The sequence below is a fragment of the Galeopterus variegatus genome, unplaced genomic scaffold (assembly GCF_000696425.1).
Source record: "Galeopterus variegatus unplaced genomic scaffold, G_variegatus-3.0.2 Scaffold385, whole genome shotgun sequence".
Classification (NCBI taxonomy): domain Eukaryota; kingdom Metazoa; phylum Chordata; class Mammalia; order Dermoptera; family Cynocephalidae; genus Galeopterus; species Galeopterus variegatus.
In genome coordinates, this window is record NW_007726496.1 from 534,999 (window position 1) to 554,920 (window position 19,922).

A 19,922-nucleotide genomic window follows, 5' to 3' on the forward strand; every position below is an offset into this window, starting at 1 on the left:
CAATTTGGGTTTTTCTAAGAAACTAACGTTTGTTGCTCAAAACACATTCCAGCCTCTCAGTGCCTATAGGATAAAGTTTAATTCTTTAAGTGCAGTAAACAACGGACTGCATATACAGTGATATCCATAAGATTATAATGGAGTTGAAAAATTCCTGTAACGGTGCATTACTCATAGGAACAATAGCCTAAACCATATATTGTAGGTATGTAGTAGGCTATGTCATCTAGGTTTGTGTAAGTTTGTACAATGACAAAATTGTCTAAGAGACATGTCCCCGTCATTAAGTGACCCATGACTGTTTAAACTTGGTTGCCTCCCTCCAACACAAACTTAGTCATTTCTGGATTTATTATATTAAAAGTCAAAAAGATTTATTCTCTGTTTTTTGACTCATTTGTTTCAGCCTGTAAAAAACTTCGCTAATATTTTCCTACCTGGAATGTCCTCTTTTCTTCCTGCCTCTCTAGGTATGTTTCTAAACGCAGCTCAAATAATCCTTTTTCCTGCAGGAATGCCACCAAATAGCTCTATACATAGGGCTAGTTTCTTTCTTTCTTTTTTTTTTTTTTTCTTAAAGATGACCGGTAAGGGGATCTTAACCCTTGGCTTGGTGTTGTCAGCACCACGCTCACCCAGTGAGCGAACCGGCCATCCATAGGGCTAGTTTCTTATGTATAGTGCCTGAGTTTCTTATCTGTAAAATGAAGTTTAGAATGGATAATTTCTGAAGTTCTTTTTTTTTTGGTGGCTGGCTGGTGCAGGGATCTGAACCCTTGACTTTGGTGTTACAAGGTGGTATTCTAACCAATTGAGCTAACCGGCCAGCTTGTGAAGTTTACTCTTAAAATTCTGATTTAAAATCTTACCAATCAACTCTAGCTGGTGGCTGGCTGGTGCAGGGATCTGAACCCTTGACTTTGGTGTTACAAGGTGGTATTCTAACCAATTGAGCTAACTGGCCAGCTTGTGAAGTTTACTCTTAAAATTCTGATTTAAAATCTTACCAATCAACTCTAGCTCATAGTAAGTCTCTGAACATTAATAATAATTATTGTCTTTATTATTCACTTGTGATGGATTGTGTACTGTATTCTTATTTATTTCTTATCCTTTATTGCATTATGCTTTATCTTTGAGATTTGAAAAGTTGAGCTCTATAGGAAGGATAAATGGAAAGACTGGCCTAGGAATTGAAAGATATTTGTTTTAGTATAGCCTCTGTGACTCAGTAGCCTAGAGACTTTGGACAAGTCACTTAATCTCTATAAGTTATAAATTTATTAAGGAGAGTCACTCAAAGCCTTCATAATAGGTAGAAGTAATATCCTTAAGGAAAAACTAGGTGGTAGTGATTTGAATTTGCGGTTTTTTTTTTTGAGATGGTAATATGGATTTTGTGGCATATTATATTAGAATCCATTGTCTAAAATGTTATTTGATGCATTGTTTTCCTGTAGCAGTGTTTACTACCTAGTTTATTTGTAACTGTTAGTGAGGGATAATAGTTAAAATTCTTATAAATCACTAGTGGTTATTTGCCATAGAAAAATCATTAGTGGTTATTTATTTATTTATTTGTTTTGTCCTTTTCGAGACCGGCCACACTGCGCTCAGCCAGTGAGCACACCGGCCATCCCTATATAGGATCCAAACCCGCAGCGGGAGCGCCACTGCGCTCCCAGCGCTGCACTCTCCCGAGTGCGCCACGGGCTCAGCCCTAGTGGTTATTTATTTTTGAGTGGGACTGAAAATGCTGTATTTTAAATTCAGTATGGAACAGGTTATCCAAGACAGTATTTGCAACAACTTATAGACAAAGCCGTTGTAAACAAGTAAATGAAGGTTTATGTACATCCCTTAAAATTGAAAACTGTTTGGGGAGAAGGTGAGGAATTGCCACATCCCTAAGACCTGTTCCTTTTCTTTCTATAGATGGCAGAAGATAAGATGGAGCAGTAGTAAAAGTCTTCACTTTTATGTTCTCAAACTTCGTAGTTCTCTTGCTCATTAGGAAGGACAAAATAGGAGCCATAGTATCCTTCTTAGAGGAATTGATCTGTAGTCCTGTACATGGAGTTAGACGAGTCTTAACAGCAACAAGGTAATTGTCCAGGTCCAGAAAGGCCATTAAGTTAACTGGAATAACAGAAATTTAGTTTAAATTGGGTGGGATCAGCTTTGTCTATAATTGGATCTTCAGGGGGTAAATCAAATACCTAAACTTGCAAGACTGAAGTACCTCAGACTCATGGGATCTACCTGCATCTACCACTAGAAGCTTCCATCTGAGGAGTTCTATACACTGTATTTCAAAGAGTCAGAATGATGCAGAAATAGAATATTTAGAGAAAGAGGCAGTTAACCTGTGAACTGAGGCACCTAGTTTTTGGTTTTTATCTTATTTATTTTCTGCTCTATGATACTGAGATAAAAGGTGCTAATTTTAGTAATGACTGTAACTCACCATAAATTATAGGCAAGTAAATAACATGTATTCTTAGGGCATGGGAAATGGGAGAATGGAGTGTAGATGACAGAATCTAAAGGAAGTCTTTTGGGGAGGGATTCCACTATTCTGGGAGGGGTTGTCTCCACTTTATAGGTGAGAGAACTGAAACAGCAGTTTAGTAGCAAGCGTAAAGTCTGACATCAGAGTAAGCAGCAGAACAGGGATGTAAACCCTGGTGGTCTGGCTCTGGAGTCGATGTACTAGACTATTGCAATTTAGGCACTCAAGCAATATTTGTTCATAAATAGATGAGTGATTCTAAACGCACACACAAAAACCAGAAGGAATTTATGATTTTTAAGTATATCTTAATTTTTATTAACATTTACCTTTCTGAATTGGATCAATATGGTTTGTTTGTTTCTTTTCTCCCTGTTTTAGAGTTTTGTCTTGTTCTGAGGGAAGTATGGGCATTCTGAGGAACCATAGTTCCTTAATTTCAGGGAAAACATTTTCCCTTTGATAATAGGATTTAACTTCTAAACCGTCTTTTTCATCTTGGTGTTACAGCTGATCAAGGAACTTGGCAGAAAATACTTGGCTTTAATTTTTATAGTTTTTGTATTAGAAGTTTTAAAAGCAAATCCTGAGATTTTTTTTTTTTTTTTTTGGGGGGGGGAGGGGACCAGTAAGGGGATCGCAACCCTCGGCACAGTGTGGTCTGCACCATGCTCAGCCAGTGAGTGCATCGGCCATCCCTATATAGGATCCAAACCTGTGGCCTCGGCGCTATCAGCACCACACTATCCCGAGTGAGCCACGGGGCCAGCCCAGCAAATCCTGACTTTTATTCCCGATTTTTAAATGACTACCTTTGACGTAAAGAAGTTTGGGGATTAAGGTAGAGTGTTGCTGTTTTAGTTACCTTGGGCTTCCATAAGAAAACATCAGATTGAGGGCGAGTGGCTTAAACAACAGAAATTTATTTTCCAACAGTTCTGGAGGCTGGTAAGCCCAAGATCAAGGTTCTAGCTGCTTCAGTCTTTGGTGAAGGCTCTTTTCTTGGCTTGTAGACAATTGCCTTCTTGCTGGGTGCTCACATGGCCTTTCTTGGGTATGTGCAGAGAGAGCTCTGGAGTCTCTTCCTTTTCTTATAAAAGGTACCAGCCCTATCTCCAAATATGGTCACTTAGGATAGGCTTACCAGCCCTATCTTCAAATATAGTCACTTAGGTTAGGGTAGGGCATCAACATATGAATTTGGAGAGGTGGAGGACACAATTCAGTTCATATCAGTTGCCACTTTTGACTGATGATGATGAAAATATTCAACTGGCAGTCCTAGAATTGCAGTATGTCCTTCTGCCACTTGGTGGTACTGCAGTATACTAGAAGCAGCACTGTTTGAAAGCAGGGAAACTACCAGTTAAGTCTTAGTTAAAAACCATGTCATTATTAACCCTTATTTTAAGTTGCTAATAACATTATTATTTGATTTATTATAGCATTCCTACAGTTATATATACATATTTTTTGACTGACACATAATTATACATATTTATGGGGTACAGAGTGATATTTTCATACAGGTATACATTACAGTTATATTAATGTTATTATTTCATTATATATGGCAGTCCATAAGTGTTTAGTCAGGCTGTAGCAGAATTTGACATGTCCCATAACAGGGCTGTTTTTGTGAGCTGAGCCTAAAGAAGCAGTGGCAAACACTTCTCAGGGAGAAGATATGAATAATTGTGAATAATTGTCAATAGAAAGCTAAGGACAATCTTAATTAGTGATTTCCAGTCTTCGATTTGACCTTTTGGTTCGCCTTTGCTAATTGGATTATTTCTGAACAATTTTATTCAGTGATGTAGATATAGAACAAAGATGTGAAAAAAGTTTTCTAGATATTGTTGAAGGAGGCATAATAAATAATCTCAGTGTATTTTTGTCATTTGTGGTGAAACCAACTGTTCTTGAGAACAAGTAAATGATACTTGGCAGTTCACTTGTGGTTTCAAGATTATGTATTGTTGCTTATTATTTGGCAAAACAATATGTTTTATTCTAATAAAGCTGACTTTAATATGCATTCATATGGTTTAATTGATAGAGTTCATACAGAGGAACTCTTGGTTTATTCTCCCTCTTCCTGTAGACTTTTAGGACAAAGAGGATTTCATTGTCTTTCTGTACTGGTGCTCTTTGGGTAAAACTTTTTTTTTTAGTCTTACATGGGTTTTTTTTTTTTGTGGCTGGTACAGGTATCTGAACTTCACCTTGGTGTTATAATACGTGCTCTAACCAACTAAGCTAACAGGACGGCCCTATTACGTGAGGATTTTATCAGATAGCATTGGAGAAGTTAATGCTGTTCCATGTGCCAAGAAAATTAACTCAGTATACAGGAATGAATTTAATTCACAGAAAGTGTAATATTAAAATTTTTGTCTTTAGTGTCTGTACACATGAGACAGCTATTAAAACATTTTCCTGGTAAATATTTGATAAAAATGAATGCCTAGTTTTAGAGGCAAATCCATCTTTATCACTTTCAGAATTGAGAGGTTATGTCTGTTGCTTTTATTGTGTTCTCAGTTTGATTGTACAGAATTTGAAGCTGCCTATGTTAGTGCTAAATGGCCTTTTTCATTTTGCCTCATATTGTACCACTTTCTTCCATGTAATTCTTTACCTATAGCCCTTCCCAGGTATCTGAATGGAATGCCTTTTTCTTCTTATTTATCTGGCAAACTCCTATTCATCTTTAAGTTCTAGCTCCTGTGTATCAAACAGAATAGCATGCTGTTCATGACAGCCTTCCAGGATTCTCAAACACATCTATCCAAGGCTGAGTTAGGCACCCTCCTCCTACCTTTTAGGACTTAAATCATGTTAAAATTAATTTCTTTTTTAGACCGAACTCCTTAAAGGGGAGAGTGCTTGCTTTATTCATTTCTGAATTCAGTACCTAAGACAGTAACTGTCACTTATTAAGCACACAGTACGTATTAGAATGGATGCAATGAAAATAACTACATATTTTGGTTACAATGTGACTCCATAAAAATAGTATCAATAGTAAGATAATTTTAAATATAGAAAAAATTTTAAAGGCCGGCCCGTGGCTCACCCGGTAGAGTGCAGTGCTGATAACACCAAGGCCACGGGTTCGGATCCTATATAGGGATGGCCGGTTTGCTCACTGGCTGAGCGTGGTGTTGACAACACCAAGCCAAGGGTTAAGATCCCCTTACCGGTCATCTTTAAAAATAAATAAATAAATAAATGAGTTAGATCTATAGCTATCAACTGGAAGGAATTTCCTTACACTATAATTTCTTTCTTAAGTAGAACTCCTTCCCAAACAACACTCACTTTTTTCTACACTTTACTGAAAAGACTCACTGTTTTGAATTCTATCAACTATTGATTAATTAGCTTGTTCTTAAACTCCATGTAAATAGAATTTTGCAGTAGATACTCTTTTCGTTTGGCTTCGTTGGCACATTACAATGTCTGTCAGATTCATCTATGTTGTTGCATGTATCAGTAGTTTGTTCTTCTTGTTATTCTATGTAGTATTCCAATGTACAAATATGCCACAATTCTTTGTCCATTCTCTTACACTTTGGATTGTATCCAATTTTTCCTATTAGAATAAAGCTGCTGTGAATATTCTTGTACATGTTCCTTGAGGGAAATAGGCCCTTGTTTCTCTAAAAGTGTACTTGCTGAGTTGTAGGGAGGCTACTACCAATAGTTTTCCAAGCGGTTGAACCAATTTACGTTCCTAACAGCAGTGTATGAGAGTTCTAGTTGTGCTGCATCCTAGCTTACACATCAAATTATCAAATTAAAAATTGTTTAACTTCTGGCGGGAATGTTATGGTATATCATTGTGGTTTTAGTTTGCATTTTCCTGAAATTTAATGATCTTGATTACCTTGTCATGTTCTTATTGGCTATTTGAATATTCCCTTTTATTAAGTACCTATTTACATGTTTCTCATTTTTTAAAAGTCAGGTTACTTGTCTTATTGACACACACACACATACACACACACGAGTTTTAAATATATTCTGGATATAAATGTATCGAGTGTCTTCAGATTTATATTTCTTCCCTTTTGACTTAATGGTTTCTTTGATGAAGAGAAACAATTTCACATATCGTTGATATGTAAACTTTCAGGTAAACTAGTCTTCATTGTTATAAATCTAATCTGTTAAGATTGATTTATTATTAATCAGAAACATTTTTAAGCTCTGTCTCAAGCAGTAAGACCTGACTTTCAAAGAAAATGAAAAGCAAAGAATCTGGACTTTTGCTCTAATAGGAATGCTCAGACACCATGCATGGGTCTTGAAATAAATCCACAGGATTGATGGTTTAATTACATTGTCTTCTGTATATAAATGTTAAGATTTGGGGAAGTGGTAAACTGGGACACCTCTATCACTAAGCCTTCAGAATTTTATCCTGGGAAAGTTATATAGTTGGTAAGTTTGAATGTTAGTGATCAGCTCTACAGTGGGCTGTTCCTGTGGATATAGAGAAACATAGGACACAAGAACTTTGTGGTTTTTTTTTCAGTATCACACATGTACTCCTGTATCTAGTCTATCCATTTCCAGAAGTAGTAAATACAAATAAAGTCTCCCCTTTTCTGAAATTTTGTCTTTGAAGTAAACACATTTTAATGAACTGGAAGTCTAACAGCTAAAAGTGAAAATTTCATCCAAATTTATTTCCAGGTCTTTGAAGAAACTGGTTTTGATATCAAAGACTATATTTGTAAGGATGATTACATTGAACTTCGAATCAATGACCAGCTTGCTCGTTTGTACATCATTCCAGGAATTCCAAAAGACACAAAATTTAACCCGAAAACCAGAAGAGAAATTCGGGTATGTAACAAGTGAAGAGTATTTTCAGGTTGCTGGATAGTATCCCAATTGAATGAAGTGGGAATTCCTTTTAGAAAGCCCTTGATAATAACTAACCAAATGAATTATTTTCTTTCATGTTTCAGAACATTGAGTGGTTCTCCATTGAGAAATTGCCCTGTCATAGAAATGATATGACCCCAAAATCCAAACTTGGTTTGGCGCCTAACAAATTTTTTATGGCCATTCCCTTTATCAGGTATGTTCGTATTTCTTGAAATATAAAACTAACCTTCGTGATTCTGATAGTTTCTTTCTGTAGTCAGATTTTAAAAGTGTATTCTTACTCTTTCCATAGACCATTAAGGGACTGGCTTTCTCGAAGATTTGGAGATTCTTCAGACAGTGACAATGGATTTTCCTCAGTTGGTAGCACACCAGCTAAACCCACTGTGGAAAAATTGAGGTAAAGAAATATATTCATGGAATTCTGATTTTCTGATGGCTTTTAATAACAGTAGCATTTCGCTTCCAAACTTTGCAGAGGTATAAGATTCCTTCTTATAGGTACCATTTTGTTATTGGTCTCACAGATGATAGACTTTTTTTAAAAAGGGTTTTTGACGAGATGAAAATGGTTAATTGGAGTTGGAAAGGAACTTCAGGCACATTTTAAAATATGCACTCAAGAGGATACTAACTTTTTAGATGGATAGATAAGACACTAGGAAAAGAAATAATGTGTGTTCATAGTGTTACTTCTCTGTTCTCATATCTTACTTTAGAGATAATTGAATTTCTGAAGGTGTTTGGAGGGGATATATTGAGGTCTGTTTTTGCGTAAGGAAGGTGAGGGATGCTGATATATAATTTGTTAAAGTCAGAGACAAAACTGTGAAGACGTGGGCTTGCTTTTTTCCTTTATTTCTCCTAGCATAGACTGTATTTTATAAAGAGTGTATCATGGACATGAATCATACAGAACATTTTGTTCCTTGGAACATAATTGCATACAAATCACACTTATAGAGTAGGCTGGGTCAGTAACTTTGCTAAATAAACGTATATTTTTGTAATTAGCTTGCTAGAACTTTGCTTATGTTAGGTTTAGAGAGAGTTGATTTACATTTTCTCTAATTTGGATGTTCTGTTTTTATTGTAGAGCTTCAAAAATTAATAGAAGTAAACTATCACATCTATAGTCAATATCTTTTAAATAGGTAGCATTCCATTTTAGTTGAGTTTTATGAGGACAGGAACTTGGACTAAATGCCTTGAGAGTCATTTCTGCTTTTCAGAATCTATGGTTATAATCACCAAGTTATGTACTACTAGACATAAGTGAAACAGTGTAGTAGAAAAAGTAAGGTAGACAGAAATGCAGCCAAGATGAAAAAAGAAACAAGGACACTATCAAAAAGTTATGAAATAGTGACAGTGTTTGAAAAAAAAAATATGTATGAACCTGTTTGGAAGAATCTATCTACCATAGTGTATGGTATGATTCCTGTATGTTTTAGTCCTATGGTTTATGCTCTTGTTGAGTGAATAGGGTGATGATAAAGCAATCTCTCTAACCAAATTTCAGGTTTCTTATAGAGGATCGTGTGTATTTTTAGTATATAGACTAACGTGTGTGATGATGTATTGGAGGAAATGTCTGAATTTTGTCTAAAGAAAGGGTAGAAAGAGTGAAATTTTATTACAGTTCTTAAATGGGAAAGGAGAGAAGAATTCTGAAGTATTCTGAAACAATCTTAACTATAATGTGGTTCTTGGGAGCATTGACTCTGGACTTATATATGTAAGTGCTATTGTATAATGAGATTACTTACATTACAAACTACTGCATGAGTATCACCGTTTAGAATCAGATTCTTTTGCATAAGAATTTGAGACTGGATCTTTAATTTGCTCATCCATTGTCTTGTGTCCCTTAATTTTTTGATTTAGAATATAGCTTAATTTCTTATATTCTTTTCCAGCATGGATGGTGTCCATAAGTGATCTATGTAGGATCAGATTCCATACTTTCAACATCCTAGTAAGAATATGAGTTGTCTGTCTTATTAAGAAGGAAAATTCATTTACATTCGTTTCAACTAAATTTAGAAAGAATTATTCCCCTTAGATTTTTAAGAGTATAATCACTTACAGGAAGAAGATGGTATGGATAATTTTTTAAAGTATGTGATGACAATATAGGGTATTTATTCATTCAAGAAATACTTATTGAATGCACTTTGCTAGGTGCTGGGTATAAAGCAGTAGACAAAGTAGAGAAGAATCTGCCCTCATGGAACTTACATTCCAGTTGGGGGAGATAGACAGTAAAGAAGAAAGTAAGGTATGAAGTTTATAAGTTAAACTATCAAGTGTGACAATTTTCTGATCTGATTTTTGTTTTTGTGATTTTTGTTTTTTAATCTTGGTATAGTCGAACCAAATTTCGCCACAGTCAGCAGTTATTTCCTGAAGGTTCTCCTGGTGACCAGTGGGTAAAGCACAGGCAACCACTACAGCAAAAGCTATATAATAATCATTCTGAAATGTCCGACCTTTTAAAAACAAAGGTGAGTGAGATACATTTGAAATTTTCAGAAGTTTACATCATTTGGCTTTGAGATCATTCTCAATTGAGGAATTGCATCTTAATAGTAATAAAGCTCTGAATTGTTAATAAAGCTCTGAATTGTTAATCAAAGGCTCCTGTGTTCCTGACTTGTGATTTGAAGCAGGGCTAAGTCTCCTTAACCTTGGGCTGGCCCCATGGCTCACTCAGGAAAGTGCAGCGCTGGGGTTGCCGAGGCCGCTGGTTCGGATCCTATATAGGGATGGCCTATGTGCTCTCTCATTGAGCGTGGTGCCGACAATACCGTGCTGAGGGTTGCGATCACCTTACTGGTAAAAAAAAAAAAAAAGACTCTTTAACCTTTACAGCTTTGGTTTAAGTCTAGTGTAGTAAGGTGGGTACTTCAAAAAGTTGTAGAAAAATAGAATTAAAAGGTAATACAAATCTTTCCATGAACTTTCTGAAGTACTCTTGTAAGTAATAGGAATTAACATTTGACTTTGGTATATATGCTTGGCAGCGAAAGGTTCGTTTGTTTGTTTGTTTTTTTTAAAAGATGACCGGTAAGGGGATCTTAACCCTTGGCTTGGTGTTGTCAGTACCACGCTCACCCAGTGAGCGAACCGGCCATCCCTATATAGGATCCGAACCCATGGCCTTGGTGTTATCAGCACCACACTCTCCCAAGTGAGCCACAGGCCGGCCCTGAAAGGTTCGTTTAAAAAGGAAAGTCGTAAGGAAGATATGCTCCAAATTAAGATAAATTGGGTGTATTGGCTTTTGTTCAGGAAAAGTAGAGTATTGTAAAATTTTATTTTTGTTAATTTAGTGTATGATTATACCACAATTTATTCATTACACTCTTAAAGGACATTTTGATTGTTTCTGTTTGGGGGCTTTTGTAACACAGTGCTGCTATGAACATTGTTATACATGTCTTTTGATGAACATTTATGAGTACAGTTCTTTTGGGTACATGACTAAAAGTAGAAGTTGACAAAGAGAATTGATGGATCACTGGATATGCCTGTGTTCTTGAGTACATACTTGGAAGCAATTTTCTCAAGTAATTTATATCCCCAGAAAAATATATGAGAGTTCTAGTTGTTCTACATTCTTACTGATACTTGGTATTATCTTTTTTATTTCAGCCATCCATTTGGGTGCCATTCTTATTTTTTATTTTCATTTTTCTTTTTAAAAATATGCCCAGTGCTATGGGTCAAATGTGTCCCCCAAAAGTTCATGTGTTGGAAACTTGATCTTTGTTGTAATAGTAAGAGGGTAAGAAATCCTGTTATAGTATTTGAAAGGGTGGGACCTTTGAGAGCTGACTAGATAATGAGGACTCTACCCTTATGAATGGATTAATTCATTCAAGGAGTAATAGGTATGGCTCTGATGGCTTTATAAGGAGAGCAAGTGAGAAGGTTAGCTTACTCTTGCTCAGGCTGTTCGCCATGTACCCTGCATTGCTGTAGAGAGTCACCATCACAAGAAGGCCCTCATCAAATGTATTCCCTGGACTTTGGACTTTCCAGTCTCCAAAACTGTAAGAAATAAGTTTTGTTTCTTTATAAATTACCCAGTTTCAGTTATTCTGTTATAAGCAACAGAAACGGACCAATACACTAGGTTTGTCAAAATTAAAAACTTTTGTGCTTCAGAGAATGCTGTCAAAAATGTGAAAAGACAACCCACAAAATGGTAGAAAATATTGCAAATCATATATATGATAAGGGATTAATGACCTGAATATATGAAGAACACTTACAACTCAGCAACAGCAAAAAACCCAATTAAAAAATGGGGAAATGATGGAATAAACATTTCTCCAAAGAAAATATACAAATGGCCAATAAGTACACAAAGAGATGCTCAACATTATTAGTCTTTAGGGAAATACAAGTGAAAACCACAATGTGATACCACTTCTTATCCATTAGGATGGCTATAACCAACAACAACACGGAAAATAACAAGGTTTGGTGAGATGTGGAGAAATTGGAGCCTTTATGTATTGCTGGTGGGAATGTCAAATGGTGCAGCCATCATGAAAAACAGTTTGCTGGTTCCTCAAAAAGATAAAAGAGGAGTAACATATGATCCAGCAATTCTGCTAGGTATATATTCAAAAGGATTGAAAGCAGGGACTTGAACAGATAACTTGTGTAATGTTCACAGCAGCATTATTCACAGTAGCCAAAAAAAAGTGGAATAAGTGCACAACAAATGGATGGATAAACAAAATGTATTTATGTACAATGGAATATTATTCAGCTTTAAAGGAATGAAATTAAGGATTGAAGTTCTTATACATGCTATGGTATGGATGAACCTTAAGGATATGTTAAATGAAATAAGTCAGACACAAAGGACAAGTATTGTGTGATTTCACTTATAGGAGGTACCCAGAATAGGCAAACTCATGGAGACACAAAGCAGACTGGAGATTATCAGGAGCTGGAGGGAGGAGAGAATAGGGAGTTATTGTTTATTGGGTACAAAGTTTCTGTTTGGGGTGATGAAAAAATTTGGGAAGTGGATAGTGGTGGTGGTTGCATAACACTGTGACTATACTTAAGGCCAATGAACTATACACTTAAAGTGGCTGAAGTGGTAAATTTTATGTATATTGAACCACGATTTAAAAACAAAACAAAACTGGGAAGAGCAGAATGAAGTTGAATTAATAGTGTGTGGTAATATGAGTTTCTTTTTTTTAAAAAAAGATGACCAATAAGGGGATCCTAACCCTTGATTTGGTGTTGTCAGTACCACACTCTCCCAAGTGAGCTACAGGCTGGCCTGATATGAGTTTCTGATAGCCATATTTCCCTGCTATCATTTATTTAAGTTAAGGTATTGTTTTCCAGCTGTTTTAGCAACTGCTTAATTTTTTCTGTAGGTAGATGAAATATAAACGTCTATTTATATATTTAAATATATATAAAGTTCTTATTTTATTCCCAGCATTTTAGCCAGTTTTAAATAGCTATCCTTTCAAGCTCTCTTAAGACAAATTAACATTTAAAAAGTTTGTCTAAGTTAAAATTAGAATTTTTTTGTGGGAAAATTAACTCATGTTAAAGCAGTATAATATAGATTTAAACTACTACACGTTCAGATTTTATGTCTAAATTTAATAACGACACCAATTTTTTTTTTTGGTGGCTGGCCAGTACAGGGATTAGAACCCTTGACCTTGATATTATCTGCACCATACTCTAACCAAATGAGCTAACCAGCCATCCCTGACCTTAAAAACACCAATCTTCATTATCATTTTGTAAGAAGAGATTATTCATTTAATAATAATTACTTGTTTATTAACAATTTAAAGCCGATTTCCAAGGTAACAGTTGATCATACATGCTGCCTAGTTCCTGCTCTGACAACTGTGGCCAGTGTGCCTCCACATTCCCTCACAGAGAGGCTCCTTTTAACAGTCATGTAAGGTTTTCAAAACTTGTTTCTCTTTCTCTTCCCCCTAGTTTATTTTCTTCATTTTTTTCTTTTTAACATCATGCACATTTGTTCCATTTATGCATTATAAACAAAATCTGTAAGCAGAAATGGCATAAGGCAGGAGGTATGGAAAAATTCCTAGGGAGCATGGTATTTGCTATTTTATACCTTTAGATTTAACATCATGCACATTTGTTCCATTTATGCATTATAAACAAAATCTGTAAGCAGAAATGGGATAAGGCAGGAGGTATGGAAAAATTCCTAGGGAGCATGGTATTTGCTATTTTATACCTTTAGAGGAATCTTGCTTTGTGAAGCACTATCTTCTATAAGAAAATATATTGATATGATTTATGAAAATTTGGGGGGTTTTTACTGAACTCTTGATTCAACCAGCTAAGCATATTCATAGGGGCATATTCTTTTGTACTATTACATTATACTATAGGTTTACATTTTATTTCTTCTTATTGGAAAAATAGAATCAAAGTATGAGGGGAAATGGCAGAAAACAGTATCAAGACTCACCTAATCAAAAGAAAAGAACAAACGGGGTCCACAGTCAGCCAGCAAAGCAGCAAAATCCCTTGATGGTAAGAGTTAACAGCTTTCATGCTAAGTAGGCAGTTTACCCTTTTTGAGAGTGGAATGAGGGCATTGTCAAGGCACATTAATGTTATTTATTTTGTTCAAATTTTAATTGATATATTCATAGGATTTTTATGGAGCTAAATTGTACAGTTACATTTCACACAAAAAATTAAAAATCTCTCTGGCCACTCTTAATTACAAGTTTTTAACATTGATTCATTTGTACATCGAATCTTTGCTTTTTATGTGGTTATTTACATTTATTTTAATGCCATGAAAACAATGTGTAGTCAAACCTGTTCTCTAGAGCATTTCCTTAGCTATTATTCTGTCTATATTTTTCTAAATTGTTTGTATTATTTTAGTAAAGTTGAAAATTGGATAATTTCACAAAATATTTTTTTTCCTGCAAGTTGATAGAGTTTAGAAAATTAAAAATAAAACTGTCATAGCCATTGCCATTGTCATTAGACTAGGCCTGAAGACAAATAATTGTGAACATTTTAAGGCATGTTCTTGCATTCTTTTATTCAGTCTGTGCTCCTGAAGGTAATTCATAACTAATGGTCTTCTTGCTTATCTTTTCTGTAAATCCTGATATTTGATGTTGGATTTTCTTATTGTAGCTTCGCCTATTTTTTATTTCTTTAACAGTGGATGGTAAAAGTAATTTCATATTTTTAGCAAAAATATTTTACCTGAATTCCCTGGGTGCTGCTTACTTAACTTGGGGTGTAATGACTGCACCAGTAGATATATGTTAAAGATTGATTTGCTGTCAGACTACTTGCCCTTTACTATTATTTCACTTTTACTCTGATAGAAGTAGTGACAAGAACAAAGGAGGCAATCTTAACAGATGATCAGAAGGCTTTTAATAAACTTCAGCATCTGTTTTAACAAAATTTGGACAGATACTTAATGATAATATTGTACAAATGTTAATTCTTCTTAAAATAATGTATAAATTTAACTCGGTACCAGGTAAATCCTTGTGGAATTTTTGAGGGAACTTCACAGATGACTCTCAAATCTGTCAAAAATATCTAAAAGAACTTGACTAGATTAAAAAAAGGTTTTTGAAAAAGAAAGTTAATGATGGAGAGCAAGTATACTAGGGTACTTCAAAAAGTTCATGGAAAAATAAAATTAAAAGATAATGCGAATCTTTCTATGAACTTTTTGAAGTACCCTCATGTGTATAGTTTATAAGAGAAGAAATAAAAGTGACTGAACATATAAAAATTGTTAGATCAAATGTATGGTGAAAGAGTGTAAATTAAAATGAGATTTGACTTTTGTCCATCAGATTGGCAAAGATGAAAAGATTGATAGTACCCAGTTGTGTATTATTGAGTGTACTGGCAACTCATAAAAATTACTAATCGGTACAGCCTTGCAGAGAGGAAGACTCCGGCCATGTCAAAAGCTGGAAAAAGCCGAAAAAAATAATACAAAAAACAGGAAAAAAAAATTCCAGTGAGAGAATGGGATTATATTTATGGTTTAATTGTCTGCCTGAGAAATTTGATAATATATCTTCCGACTTTTAATAAGCAAAATAACTGGAGACTGTGTTATATGTACATGTTTTTTTGTTTGTTTTTAATAGAAATGTGAAAAGAAACTTCATCCACGAAAACTTCAGGATAATTTTGAAACAGGCAAGACATTTTCTGTCTTTTTAAAAAATCTCTGCATTATGGGATTTGGTTTGGTTTTACCTAACTTTGATTCTAGTAGAGTTTGTGATAGTTAAGCCAGAAGAGTTGCATTATGTTCTGTAGAGAGAGTTCATATATGTGGAGTTCTCTAAATATGGAACTGGTTAAAACAAATTTATTTAAACAATCAAGGTGAAATTCGCCCTTTGTGCTATTTCTTTTGTGAATGTCAAGCTTTGGTGCTGAGTGTGAATATTGTAAATAAATAATTGCTTAGTGGTTAGAGAGTAGAAAGAATCAAGTATGGATAGTTTTTTATTAGAATGATGCTTGCAATTTCTTCATCCTCAGTTATGAAAAGTAGGTGTGTTGTATGATTTGGAAAGTAATGATAATGAATGCAGAGGCTCTTTGGTAATACTGATTTAATAGATATCATTTGGAAGTGCAGTAAATGTTTTTTTCTTAGGTGCTATTTTGAATTGCATGAAATTCCCTGTGCAGTAGATACCCATTTATTCATCATATAAATTTAAGGCTTTTCAGCTGGACATTTAGCTCAGCTGCTTAGAGCATGTTGCTGATAACACTAAGGTCCAGAGTTTGATCCCTGTGCCAGCCAGCAAAAGAAAAAAAAAGCATTTAAGGCTTTCATATAGAGAAGTCTAAGAAATGAAAAGAATTATGATATTTCTTATCTGCAATACTGTCTATGATATAAGCACGATAAAAGCTATTTTATTTTAAACCCTATTGTGGAAATTTAAGGTTAACTATGAAGAAGTAGGAACTATCATTAGAGTTTATTTTGATGTAGTCCAACTTTTTTATTATTTTTGCTTTTGTTACCTGTGCTTTTGGTGTTATAGCCAAAAAAATTATTGCCAAAACCAGTGTCAGGGAGCTTTTCCCTCTATGTCTTCCTTTAGGACTGCTGCAGTTTCAGGTTTTAAACATTTAAGTCTTTAATCCATTCTGAGTTCATTTTTGTGGATGTTTTAAGGTAAGGGTCCATTTTCTTTTGCATGTGGTTATCCAGTTTTCCCAGCACCATTTATTGAAGTATCTATCCTTTTCCTTTATTGGAGTTTAGTATGAAGAAATTATGGGAGTAGCAGTCCTCTTAACAGGACTTTTTCTGGCCACCTAAGGTGGTGGGGACATGATAGGCTGATAGTTAAATGTAGTCAACTTACATTCAGAAATTGGTTATCTCACAGAATCTTTTAAAAGCTATATATATGTTCAGGAACATTAAAGAAGGCACACTATAACAGTATAGCCAGCTTAGTTGAGTATTATATGGATATGTAAAACTTTGAGTTGTCTTGAGAAAGAAGTTTAAAAGGATTCTTGTCCTTAGAAACCTCACTTCACACTTTCTTTCTGCCTTAGCCTCTTGATGTTTGTTTCAAACCTACTTTTCTGGTCAGGTCCCTGCCTATTGAAAAAACAAAAAACAAAAAACCCCCAGGTAAATTGGAATTTTGTTCTACTCTGATTTTGAAAATTGGATTTTTCTTTAGGTTGATAGATCCTTGGAAGACTTGATAAACTCCAGCTTTGTTTTTCTAGTATTGTAATTTTTACAGTTCTTACAGGGTAACTGTAATTTTTACATTGTTTTCCTTTTGATCTGTCAAGAAGCTCCTAATATGTTGGCACAAAATACAAATATAGGAGGTAGACAAAGTTCTGCCCATTTTGAAAGCAAGGGAATGAATGTCAAGTGTCTTAAAGGCTGAGATTAAGATTCTGAATGTTTGTGTGGAAGTAAGTAATAATAGATTAGAAATTCAATTGAGTACCAGTTTAGGAAAAGGAAAATATCTTGGTGGTTCTACTTAAATTTAGAATGGAAGATAAACATGTACTCTACATCAATTTCTGTACAGCAAAAGGTAAAGGGCAGTATTTGATTTCTTACTAAGGTTACTGAACTTATTTTGTTTTTTAAACAGATGCTGTGTGTGATTTACCTTGCTCCGGTGAAGACCAGTTGCTAGAGCATGCCGAGGGACAGTCTGTGGCATGTAATGGACATTGCAAGTTTCCGTTTTCATCCAGAGCCTTTTTGAGTTTCAAGTTTGATCATAATGCTATAATGAAAATCTTGGACCTTTGATAATAGCAGGTGTGTTGTAGAAGTCCCAAGATCAGAGACTTGTTGCATTTGAGTGGGTGTCTCCTCAAGCCTTACCTTTCTCAGGAGTTTTAAAGAAATGCAGGGAGGCAATGTTTCTGAAGAGATTTTCTGTGCAAAAGAGACAGTAGAAAGAAATATGAGTTTGCACTGAAAATGCAGTTACAACCTTTTATCAGATTTACCCTTTCAGTGTTTGGTATGAGTTTAAGTTGCTTTTTTTGAGGGCATTTATTCTGTGTGACTGGCTTTTTGTATTTTGGTCAAGAAAATAGTGTTTGAGTTATCATCAAGTATCCCAAGTTAATGATAATGCTCCCAACTACCCATTACTGTGATTGTAATAATAGTTTACTTATAAAAAAGAAACTTTAAAAATACTCAATTATTAAGTGAACATAAGAGCTGAACTGTCACAGACATGAAGATTACAGGTCATCTGCTTTGGTGGCATTTTGCTCATTTCTCTGCTTCTAACCACTGAGACTCTCTAATCCTTCTCTGTGTAGAGTTTGAGAACGTTAATTTAGAGCCAGCTTCTGCAATGTAATGTTCATGTTCAAAATGAACTCTTAGCACTTCATAAGGACAAAGTCTGCAGCCTGGAGAGGGATTGAATTGGTGAGAAGTTGATGCTGTTATTTTGAGTTGTGCTGCATGCAGTCAGTAAACCTGTGAAAATGCTGGAGAGAGGGTAGCAGAGAACGTGAAGGCCGGGACCTGGCAATTACTTTGGGCCATGTCTTTACCATCCTGCCTCCGACTGTTTAGTATTGTACAGTGGTTTTGTTCTTCTGGAAATTTCCTCTATATTCCAGTTGGTGTAAATATGTATGGGAAACTGACATTATTAGGTTTTACATTGCATCTCAGTGTTGACCTATGGAAACTGATGTTGTATTAGGTTCCAATTTGCAGTAGTAGCAGAGACTGACTTGCTTTTATTGGCATACTGAAGCCCCTGGATGATGGAGTGAGAAGGGAAGGGTATGCCGTTTGCCCAGGTACAAGTAAAGCATTTCACTAGGGGAGGATCAGAACATGAAAGTAACATTACATAATTCACTCTTAGGAATGTATTTTGCTCTTTTAGGATTATTAAATCCACAGAAGGATGGCAGGGCCCATTTTAAGGATTTCAGCTATAATTGAGGACAATCACCAGGGCTTTTAGGGGGCTTTAGTGTATTGGCTGCATCTGACCTCATTGAAGGTATTTCGGGGGTGGGGAGGGATGTCTGAGTATGTTTTGTGTGCGTGTATCTGTCATATGCGTTTTTAAAATCTTTTTTTACAAGTGGTATCCACAAAATATATTTTAGCTTGTAAATATTATTGTAGAGATTTTTATTCTTTGTAGGTAGCCTATTTAATAGGGGCTCTGCTTAACCCCGTGGGACTTTTAAAAGAAGGGCTATTGTAAGGAATTCACTTGGTATGCTTTGCTTTAGCTTTTAAATGGCTTGATTTTAAGGGAGAAATTCTATTTATTAATGAAAGTGTCACCCTCTTGGTGCTAAGCAGGAGAATTCACAATTATAGAGTATGTTCAGAATTAGGTTATCCAGAGTCCTGCATCTTTTAAAGTGACAAATTTGTGAATCCTTCTGTGATCTTTACTTTTTAATGCATTATATGATTGCATTTGGAAGCTCTTACTGTTCTTTTCAGAAATACAGCTGCTTTGCTTGGGTCTCCGTGAGCCATATTTATAGTTAGTTGGTCCCAGTATTCCAGATTTCTGTTAAATTGTTAAGGGAGTGAAAACTTAGTTTGCCTGGCAGATGAATAATTTTCACTCATTTACAATAATCTGGAAACCATTTGATTTTTAGTGTTTTTTGCATGCATGTTTTTTTCTTTTTAAGTGAGTACTTTGGTCAGTTTTTCTGGTGCCTATAGAGTTGGATTTTTCAGCTCTCAATACTAAAGCAAAAGAGATTTGAGTTAGTTACCAGAAGTATGGTCTCTAATAGCATTGAGCCTTTTCAAGAAACAAATTGTCCTTTTGATTATAGTAGTTTAACTATGGTTAAATGTTATTACTGTTGTGCTGCTTCATTTAATGCACTGTGGAACAAAATAAGCATCTTGTTGGGAGGTGATTATGATAACTTGAGGCTTTTGCTCTCA

At 35.1% G+C, this 19,922-nt stretch overlaps 1 protein-coding gene across 2 annotated transcripts in view; it reads left to right on the forward strand.

Moving 5' to 3' along the window:
- Positions 1–19,100, forward strand: part of DCP2 (decapping mRNA 2) — a 38,059-nt gene extending 18,959 nt beyond the window's left edge. For both annotated transcript variants that reach the window (XM_008568186.1, XM_008568185.1), the window contains 7 exons: positions 7,217–7,369; positions 7,495–7,607; positions 7,707–7,814; positions 9,786–9,921; positions 13,874–13,984; positions 15,595–15,646; positions 17,608–19,100. In XM_008568186.1, the coding sequence (XP_008566408.1) occupies positions 7,543–7,607; positions 7,707–7,814; positions 9,786–9,921; positions 13,874–13,984; positions 15,595–15,646; positions 17,608–17,771 (636 nt within the window). In that variant the 5' untranslated portion in view covers positions 7,217–7,369; positions 7,495–7,542 and the 3' untranslated portion in view covers positions 17,772–19,100. The remainder of the gene's footprint in view (positions 1–7,216; positions 7,370–7,494; positions 7,608–7,706; positions 7,815–9,785; positions 9,922–13,873; positions 13,985–15,594; positions 15,647–17,607) is intronic.
- The last annotated feature ends 822 nt before the right edge of the window (positions 19,101–19,922 follow it).